The sequence below is a fragment of the Sinocyclocheilus rhinocerous genome, unplaced genomic scaffold (genome assembly GCF_001515625.1).
Source record: "Sinocyclocheilus rhinocerous isolate Xijiao unplaced genomic scaffold, SAMN03320098_v1.1 scaffold2358, whole genome shotgun sequence".
In the NCBI taxonomy this organism is placed as follows: Eukaryota; Metazoa; Chordata; class Actinopteri; order Cypriniformes; family Cyprinidae; genus Sinocyclocheilus; species Sinocyclocheilus rhinocerous.
In genome coordinates this window covers 100,378-111,404 of record NW_015627543.1, presented here as the reverse complement: position 1 = coordinate 111,404, position 11,027 = coordinate 100,378, and the positions used below count along the sequence as shown (strand labels likewise).

Here is an 11,027-nt window from a genome sequence, read left to right as displayed (position 1 = left end):
GAAGCCGTGGTTTACAGTGAATTTATAACAGCTAAGGGGGTTTTAGGCACTCCGCTTCACCCCATAGCTGTTATAAATTCACTGTAAACCACGGCTTCTTGGGGCTTATTGCTTTATTATCACACTACAGAAAAATTATAAAGATAATCATGCTTAATGTTGATTCTGTATTAATCAGAATAGTTATTTTTTAACATTGATTCATGCGCTTGTTAAGGCCTAACTATTGCATTATAATTTGGCTACAGACATGCATTAGGGTTAGTTTATTATTATGATAAAATATGAATGTTTATAATTGTTTATTTTCTGTGTTGTTCGACAGGGGCCTCCAGGTTTACCCGGCCCATCGGTAAGATTCAAACCCGTCATCTGCACTCGTTAAACGTTTACACGTGTCATTATTTCACATAGGGCTGTGCAATTAATCGCATGCGATAGTCATGCGCATCTCGTCAGTAAAGCCGGTTCTATGATTAGTAGTAAATCTCCATCACCTGCTTTCAGATGGAGTGGCATTTAATACACAGAGCCGTAGTTCACTGACAAGCTAGGCAATATCGTGTTCATAATCGCAGATGAACCGCATTCGATTATGAACGCGATATTGCCTAATTGTCAGTGAACTACGGCTCTGTAGTAAATGTCGCTCCATCTGAGATTTACTACTAATCACGGAACCGGCTTTACTGACGAGATGTGCATGACTATCGCATGCGATTAATTGCACAGCCCTAATTTCACATTTACATTCATTAATTTGCAAGAAACTTTTATTTAATGCAAGTCTTGTTTTCCTGTGCAAATATCTAAACATTTTTAAATCAAGATGCATTTACTTGAGAAACAAAATGACTTAAGATATTAAGTCTTGTTTACTAAAAAAAAAAAAATCTCAAAATGAAGTGACTTTATCATTAAAACAAGAAAAAATATCTGCCAATGGAGCATGAAAAACAACAGCCACTGGCAGACATTTTTTCTTGATTTAAACATAAAGTCACTAAATTATGATCCATTTTTATTTCCAAAAACAAGACTGGCTATCTTTTGTAAGTTTGCATTTCAAGTAAATATGTGATGCTTTAAAGCAATAGTTCACCCAAAAATGAAAATTTAACAAGAATTTACACACACTCAGGCTATCCAAGATTATGATGAGTTTGTTTCTTCATCAGATTTGGAGAAATGTAGCATTGCATCACTTGCTCACCAATGGATGTGAATGGGTGCCGTCAGAACGAGAGTCCAAACAGCTGATAAAAACATCACAATAATCCACAAGTAATCCACAGCACTCCAGTCCATCAGGTAACATCTGGAGAAGACAAAAGCTGAAACAAATCCAGCATTAAGACGTTTTTAACTAAAATATGAGTCTATAATCCATAATAACACTTCCTCCAGTGAAAAAGTGTTCTGGTGTGAATCAGGAGAGAAATCTGCACAGATCAAGCAGCGTTTAAACAGCTCTAAACAAATATGTGGCTGGATTTTGATGTGAGAGACAACAGGAGATGCACTTTTTCACTGGAGGAAGCATTATTATGGATTATGGACTCATATTTTAGTTAAAAATGTCTTAATGCTGGATTAGTTTCAGCTTTTGTCTTCTCCAGATGTTAACTGATGGACTGGAGTGCTGTGAATTACTTGTGGATTATTGTGATGTTTTTGTCAGCTGTTTGGACTCTCGTTCTGACGGCACCCATTCACATCCATTGGTGAGCAAGTGATGGAATCATCTTAAATAAACCTGAATTGTGTAATCTTCAAGGACGCACACTACTGGAATAGAAAAGATGCGCTGTAAGGTTCTTTGAGGATGTTTCTTCATCCTCATTTTTTCTCGTCTCACAGATACGCATTAATACGGACGTTCAAGCGCGGATGGAGTCCAATGCACATCTAGAGCTGGAGGTGAAGACTTTGAGATTGCTTTCTGAAAGTTGATGGTGTGCTCTAATGAAGAACAACCAAAAATCTGTAACATATTTTATTCTTGCCGTCTTTGTTCTTGTTGGGTTCTCAGAGTTACCAGAACACCGACGCGTCTCTGTCGGAGCAGAGCGCTGAGATCTTCAGGACGCTGCAGTATCTGAGCAGCGTCATCGACAGCATGAAAACACCGCTGGGAACGAGAGAAAACCCGGCCCGCTTCTGCAGAGACCTGCTGGACTGCCGACACACGATGAGCGACGGTGAGATACACACCTGTTTAAACTAGGGTTGGGACAATAAATCGATGCATCGCGATTCGTGGATCGATTCTGAGATTTTCGGAATGCATCGTGATTCTCTCTGGAATCGATTCTGAGCTTAGTTTTTAACAGCAGATGGCGCTCTAGGCTAGTTTCTAAACCGCACACTCAAATGCTCACGAATAAGAGCGCTTGTGTGTTCGGCTGAGTAATGTAAGTGGTTAAATGTACCTGCACATCGGCTTTTATGCTTTTATGATGCAAGATTAATGTAAACACAGTCCACTGTGAACATCCTTGTAATTCGCTTCAACCTTTTCGAACTTTATGAATTATTATTTTAGGTTGAAATGGTGCGTATTGAAGCAAGCAGAATACAGCTGTTTCTAAAGCACGCTGTTAAAAACTAAGCTCAGAATCGATTCAAGAGAGAATCGCGATGCCTTCGGAAAATCTCAGAATCGATGCTGAATCGCGATGCATCGATTTATTTTCCCAGCCCTAGTTTAAACTAACCACAACCTCTCTGACTCGAAGCTGTGTTATTTTAGTAGCAAAGATACTAGTATAGTTTTATTAATACTTTCAGTTAGATTTTATTTTTATATTTTGTTTTCATTTTAATTTTAGTTAATATTTTAGTAATTTTCTTTGTCTTTTTAATTTTTTTAAATTTTTTTTAAATGTATCTACATAGTTTTTTATTAATTTTTATTTCAGTTTTAATTATTTTAGTACGTCAAATGAAATAAAAATGAGAAATGTTGCATTGGAAGCTTGCTGAAATAAATCAAGTTTTATTTTTTTAAATATATTTTATTATTTTATTTAAGTTAAAGTAAATTTTTTTAAGTAACATAATTTTGTTTATGGTCTTAGTTTTAGTTAATGATAATAACCCTGACTTAAAGGCACCCCGTTGTCCAACACAATATCTTCAGTATATGCTGATATTTGCAGTATTTAGCAGTAATGACAAAGCGGCTTGTTTTTAAACTTTTTAAAATCTGGGAGTATTGATATATTCAATTCATTAACCAAGATTCATTTCATGATTCCAAAAGTTTCAAGAAATATATGTCCTTCCATAAAAATAGTTATTAAGTGGGGGGTGTTTTCTTTTAGCCTTTTAATTTAGATTAAACTTAGATTATACACTACCGTTCAAATGTTTTGAATAAATAAGATCTTTGAATATTTTATAAATAAGTCTCTTCTGCTCACCAAGGCTGCATTTATTTGATCAAAAATACAGTAAAAATAGGAAATTTGTGAAATATTATTACAATTTTAAATAACTGTTTTCTATGTGAATATCTGCTAAACTGTAATTTATTTCTGTGATGCAGCGCTGAATTTTCAGCATCATTACTCCAGTCTTCAGTGTCACATGATCTTCAGAAAACATTCTAATATGCTGATTTGCTACGCATGAATCAATAATCTGATTATTATCAATGTTGAAAACAGCTGTGCTGCTTCAGATTTTTGTGAAAACCGTAATATGAAATATTCCAGACTTTTGACTGGTCGTGTAATTAATACTAATGTATTATTTTAAATACTTTTTAATCATCTTGAGGTGCATTAAGTCATTCACTCATCCATCCACTGATGGTTTCTACAGCTCACTGACTGAGTGTTTTGTCGTATCTGTGTTGATCAGGATTGTTCTGGATCGATCCAAATCTGGGCTGCACGTCTGACGCCATCCAGGTGTTCTGTAACTTCACGGCAGGAGGACAGACCTGCTTAAACCCTGTTATAACGGATAAGGTACTGTGATATACATACTACCATTGCTATTACTGTACATACTGTACAGCTGACACATGCATATAAACACAGATGAGAACCAGGGTTACTCTCTTCAACCTAGAGTTATTATAATAAACTAAAACTAAAATTAAAACAAAACAAAAAAAAATGTGTTATTTGAAATAAAATAAACGTTTACTGAAATAAGATAAAGTATAAAAAAAACTTTAATTCTAACTAGCTGCCAAAGTAAAATTTCTCATTTTAATGCAGTTTAACTAGATGTACTAACATAACAAAACCTAAATTAAAATTAATAAAAAACTATACAGACATAACTTGGAACAGGGCGTTACGGAAGCTCCAACCTTCCCGAAGGAGGTTTCGGAGGCAATACACATATGGACATTCCTTAGGTGCATATGGAAGAATTGAGGTGATTGTAACCCTCTTGGAACTGGCAGAAGTCTGCCGGGGAAACACGGGCTCAAGGCTATACCGTGGACTTTACACATATGAGATCCACTTGGGTCTTACATATGGAACCCAGCCTTCTACCGGTTCTCGAGGATTCAGCGAGTGAAGTGCGCTGCATCTGCTGCCTACTTATACTCACGCTGTGATCAGCAGCAGCTGGATGCAATAATCGCATGCCAATGTGCATTGGCTCGTTTAGTTTACACTCGAAGTGGATTGGTCTCTCTAAGCGAGATCCCAATTTCGTCGGTCATCCGACGTGACGTCGAGAGTGACCGACTGAAAGGGAACAAAAACTACAAACACATAACAAAATTACTAAAGCTTTAAAATAAAAAAGAAAACTGGAAATATAATAGTCTCTCAATGTTACTAAATTAAAACCGTCGCAACTAAAACCATTTTAATAAAAAAAAATCATTACTTGAAATAAAATAAACATGAACTGAAATAAAATATAAAAAATAAACGTTAATAATTTCAACTAGTTGCCAATGCAACACAAGTGCTAACTAAAACTAAAAACTATGTAGATATATTTTAAAAGAAAACTGTTAAAAATGACAAAAAACAAAATTAATTAACTTGAACTTAAACTGAAATAAAAATGATTAATTAGAATTATAGAATTAATTTATTTAATTAAATTAATTCTATATAGGCATATATAAAAACAAAAACTACTGAAAATGACAAAAACACATAACAAAATTGCTAAAAGTTGAACTAAAATTTAAAAAATTATTTTTAATGAAATTAACATTACTGAAATCAATTATTTTAAAAACATGTGAATCAATTAGTTGCCAAGGCAACATTTCTCTCTTTCATTAAGTTAAGTTGAAATACTAAAATAACTAGATATATTTAAAACAAAAACTAATAAAAATAATAGAAAAATATATTTTTTTAAACTTCAACTACGAATATAAATCCCATTGTCATTTGTCCAAAACGAAAATTATTTGTCTCTCATTTTAAAAAAAAAGTGCACACATTTTAACTAAAATTAAAATGAAAAGTGAAAAAAAATGAGATATTAAAAATGACACTGTAAGAATCAATCAAAATAGTTTATTTTGTAAAGCCACTCTGTGAAGATATTGAGTGTTTATGATGAACTCCCACATTTTATTTGGCAATTCTGGACATTCAATGGCATTATTTCCGTGAAGCTTTGGTTAAACCTGCTGAGGTTTTACTGTAAAAACGAGTCCAGATGTATGACACACTGAACATGATTCGACGGGTTCATGCAATCACGGACAAACTAAAGAGAAAATAAATGAGAAGCATTTGATGTCAAGCTGCGACATCGCATTTCCTCTGAAAGGCAAATCTGATTTGAATTAAAAGCTGATTTCCTGTAAACCTGATCGTTTGTCAGCTTCAGCCGTAAACATACAGTTGCCAAAACGCAGAAATGTTGATTATCTAAACACTGAGTTTACAAAGCTGGATGTTTGACTTCACAGGCCACGTTTGATGTCGGGAAAGTCCAGATGAAGTTCTTACACTTGCTGAGCGTCACGGCGACCCAAACCGTGTCCCTCCACTGCTTCAGCAACCCGGCGATGGTTGCCATGGAGACGCCTCGGGCCCTGCATTTCCGGGGTTGGAAGGGCCAGGTGTTCGAGGAAAACTCGCCTCGGAGTCCACATGTGGCTCTGGACGACTGTGAGGTGAGCCGAGTCTGGGTTAAAGGGATAGTTCACCCAAAAGTGAAAATGTCACCATTTTTAGCTGAAACTGTGGCCCTTGGTGATTCAAAGTCAATAGCTCCCGTCACTTTGAGAGTCAAAAAAGCACACACAGGCAACACAAAATTAACATCCGTGGCTCCTGACGATATATTGAGGTCTTATGAAGCGAAACGATCGGTCTGTGCAAAACCATGAACATTATTTACAGCATTATTACCTGTGATCCAGAGCCTCAGGTAAACGATCCGGAGTGAATCATTCTTTGGTTCGAGAACGAATCATTCTTTTGAACCGGTTCTTTTTCTAAATCAGACTGAATCTTCGAGCAGTACAGATCTATAAGTTACTCGATCAAACTCACTTTCAGACGCCTGACAGTCACTGCGACTTGAAATGAGCCAAAATAGCGGCGTATCTGATTCTATGATGAATGAACTGATTCAGTGCTTCAGTTCGGTCGCTGATTCAGTGCTTCAGTTCAGTCGCTGATTCAGTGCTTCAGTTCAGTCGCTGATTCAGTGCTTCAGTTCAGTCACTTTCAGACGCCTGACATTCCGTCGCTGATTCAGTGCTTCAGTTCAGGTGCTGATTCAGTGCTTCAGTTCAGTCGCTGATTCAGTGCTTCAGTTCAGTCGCTGATTCAGTGCTTCAGTTCAGTCACTGATTCAGCGCTTCAGTTCAGTCACTGAACTGAGGAACCGAAGCCCGATGAGCCGCTGATATGCGCATGTGTGAACCAAACACTTGAATGAAGGGGTGAAATGAACGTTTTTATGATTTCTCACTGTTTATGTAAAAAAATGAGCTGATGAAGATTAGTTTATTCACTTTATCTGATTTAGGCACTTAAAACTTACTTGTTTCGCATCATTATTGCGTGTTTTAATAATATAATTGTATATACGTTACGTCATTTTGTGATTACGTAAACAAACTAGTGAATTAAACCAGTTCATTAAAGGGACAGTTCACCCAAAAATGAAAATTCTGTCATTAATTACTCACCCTCATGTCATTCCAAACCTGTAAGACCTTCGTTCATCTTCAGAACACAAATTAAGATATTTTTGATGAAATCCGAGAGCTTTCTGACAGCAAGGGTCCTTACACGATCAAGGTCCAGAAAGGTACCAAGAACATTGCTAAAATAGTCAATTTGACGTCAGTGGTTCAACCGTAATTTTATGAAGCTACGAGAATACTTTTTGTGCGCAAAAAAAACTAAGATAATGACTTTATTCAACAATTCTTCTCCCCTGAGTAACCATCTGCCGCCATTATGAGTACCACGACGTTAATTTTAAAGGATTTGTGTCTAAAAGAATATTATTTATAATGCTTGTGTTTTCTTTCTTTCTTTATTTTTGAATGTACACTCAAGAAAATGTTAAGATTTATGTATTTTAATTGTATATAAAATGTACATCCATTTGGATTGCACAGCTTTACCATAAACAACTTAATAAACCCAATATGATTCATATTTATCGGTCCATAAATAAATGAAACGGGTCCGATTTCTGTAATAGTAATAATCAACTGAATGTGTTTTAAACACAATAACCAGCTTTATATATTTATCATCAATAAATTAAATTTGTTTCAATCTCATACATTTTAGAGCTCTCATTAAATATTGCTTGTTCCAGAACTAGTCATATTTTGCCATGTTCATACTTTTTAATGGAATAAATGCAATTGTTTTCACGATAGATTTATGCTGATTCTAATAAACACATTTTGAAAATCTGATTATTTCAATCAAATCAAATAGATGCATATGGTTAATAATAAACTATACCATGATGTTTTTGAGTGCAGAAATCTGACCCATTTCATTTATGCATGACTGACAAATATGAATCTCAAGTTTATTAGTTTTTTAAAAACTGTGTAATAAAAATGTATGCTGTTAATAGTACATGCAGTTCATATACATACATTTTAAATTTAGGCCTAATATTTTGGGGGGTATAATACAAAAAGATAGATTTATCTGTATTTTTTTCTATTGACAATGCAATTTTGACCCAGTGCGACCTATTTTCCAGAAAATGTATCTAGATGTTTGCCTGTTTTTCTGAACAGATCCGTGATGGCAGCTGGCACCAGTCGCGATTCCTGTTTCAAACCCAGGACACTCAGCAGCTTCCCATCGTGGACATTCAAGGTCTCCATCCCTCACGTCCAGGAGACCAGCGGCACGTGGAAGTGGGTCCTGTTTGCTTCCTGTGAAATCACTGAAGGACTTGAAACGGTCCTGATCCTCAAATCAGAGCAGCGGCGATCTGAGCGATGGCAGCGATCCTGGGACGTCCCGAAGAACAAGCGCGTCTCCAACCCGAGTGTTTTGAGAGACTGCTGTTGTGTTTTATCTGTTGTGGTTCAGTATGTCAGAAAGTCTCGGGCGAAGTCCTTGCGGATCGAATCATTGCTAGATAAACTGTCAGACGAGGTTGATCTTGTTAGCAAACTATGAAAAGGCCGACCTGGACTCTTTAGACGGTGCTCTACCTCCTTCACGTACAGGTGCTCGCGTTCAGGTGCATCCGGCCCGAAACAAACTCTACGCAAGTACACAAATGCAAACTCCGTTTGGTGCATCATTGTGTTTTGCAATTTGTCTTCTACAGTCAGTTTTTCTTTTACATCACGGTGGAGGCGCAGTTTAAAGGCAGTCTTGCTAAGCAAGTTAGATAAAGTTAGAGTAGTTAATCCATAGACGATTTTTATAAGAACACTATGTTTCCCTTCACGTGTTTTTAAAGGAATTTTGGAGTATTGCATAAAAACGCCAACCAATAAGTGCATAAAATCTTAAAAAATTGGGGCATGATATAAAAAACATTTGATGGAAGTGTCGAGATGTGCATATAATCTTTAACATTTTGATGGAAATGCCAGTTAAGTGCATGGAATCTTAAATAAATTGGGGTTTCACATAAAAAAAAATGCTGAATAAAAATGCCAAGAAGCACATAAAATTGTAAAAATTGTGGTATCATATGAAACACACTGAATAGAAACACCAAGAAGTGCATAACATTTTTTAAATTGGGGTATCACATAAAAAACACATTAAATAAAAAAGGGGGGGGTTTACATTAAAAAATCCAGATGAAAACACCAAGAAGCGCATAAAAATCTGAAAATTTTGGGGAATGACAAAAAATCTTCATGGAAACGCCAAGAAGTCCATGAATTCGTAAACATATTGGGGTTTTGCATAAAAGCACTGGATGGAAATGGCAAAAAATGCATAAAATCGTGAAAAATTGGGGTTTTGCATAAAAAATGCTGAATGGACATGGCAAAAATGCGTAAAATCTTAAAAGAAATTGGGGTTTCACATTAAAAAAATGCTGAATAGAAATGCCAAGAAGCGCATAAAATTGTAAAAATTGTGCTATCGTATGAAACACGCTGAATAGAAACACCAAGAAGTGCATAACATTTTTAAAATTGGGGTATCACATAAAAATAAAAATAAAACACTGGATGGAAAAGCCAGAAATCGCATTAAATTCTAAAAAAAAAAAAAAGGGAGGGGGGGTGATACATTAAAAAATCCAGATGAAAACACCAAGAACTGCATGAATTTGTAAAAATATTGGGGTTTTGCATAAAAGCACTGGATGGAAATGGCAAAAATGCGTAAAATCTTAAAAGAAATTGGGGTTTCACATTAAAAAAAGTGCTGGATGGAAATGCCAAGAAGTGCATTTAAATCTTATAAATCATAAAAATGTATTGAGGTGGCTACTTTATTGTTCGGTAAGAAAACATGCACATAAACTACGATGGAAACACATTTACAGCAACTTTTTATTATTTTATTACTGATACTTTGCGCCAGATTCTCAGGAAGTGAAGATTTTGTTTGCTTAAACATATGGTATAGAAACTGCATTTTATTCACAAATGTTTCATGCGATATTTGAATTTTTTTGCAAGTTTTAGATGGAAACAGCTACAGACCGAGACATTTGTAGGAAACACTTTGAGCACCTCAGAAACACAAGGATGCATCATGTTATGCACATCAGTCAGTCGTTTGCATTGGTGTATTTGCGTGCAGTATGTTTCTGGCCGTAAGTTGTTTGTTTGTGCTGGCTATTTCTTTTGTACTTTTGCATTTGGTCATTTCGATCACAACAAACCTAATTTATATGAACAGTGTGTTGATAAGTTATGTTACACATCGGCTTAATATACTTTATACGTTAAAGAGAACGTTCGCTCGTGACCCTTAAAGAGACGCCACGAGTATCTCACATACATGAAATCGAAGAACAAGGATTTTTTTGTGACATTGTTATTTGAAACCATTTTAAATGTTCACATGCTTTACAAGAAATCTTATGAGATATCCGTGACATCTTTTTTCTCAGAATTGTGAGATAAAAAGTCACAATTACTGCAATTCGGTGGTGGAAACGTGCTTCCATAAGGTCAGGGTCAGTCGACTTCTCCGTGGTGCTGCCGTATTCAGCGTTAGCAATGAGTTAGTCATTTTTTATTTTCCCCTTATGTATATTTGGACATTATATGTTTGTTTATTTATGTTATCTTTTTATTTCTCCAAAATTACTGTACTCCAATAAATTATATCTCTCAGAGATCTCTCTGGTCGCTCACCATTTAGTTCGAAATCTTATTTATGTCAAATTTGTATTTGTATATAAACACAAATATGGGAGTATATGTTGTTCTGGCAGCTGCGATTGGCCAGATTCAGATCACATGATCACACACAGGAAGTGTAACACCTGTTAACTTATGATTACAGTATCAAAACTGTTACTAAATGTGCCTACAGAAACAAAACAAAGACGAAAAATGTAAATATTTAATATTTTGACATTAAATAAAATGTATGGTTTAATCC

General features: G+C 35.5%; 1 protein-coding gene across 1 annotated transcript in view; it reads left to right on the top strand.

The window, feature by feature from the left end:
- The window catches only part of LOC107730676 (collagen alpha-1(XXIV) chain), a 119,783-nt gene extending 109,993 nt beyond the window's left edge, over positions 1-9,790 (top strand). Inside the window, exons 54-59 of the mRNA XM_016541549.1 lie at positions 326-352; positions 1,861-1,920; positions 2,033-2,201; positions 3,868-3,977; positions 5,912-6,118; positions 8,228-9,790. Of these exons, the coding sequence (XP_016397035.1) occupies positions 326-352; positions 1,861-1,920; positions 2,033-2,201; positions 3,868-3,977; positions 5,912-6,118; positions 8,228-8,374 (720 nt within the window). The 3' untranslated portion in view covers positions 8,375-9,790. The remainder of the gene's footprint in view (positions 1-325; positions 353-1,860; positions 1,921-2,032; positions 2,202-3,867; positions 3,978-5,911; positions 6,119-8,227) is intronic.
- Positions 9,791-11,027: the final 1,237 nt, after the last annotated feature.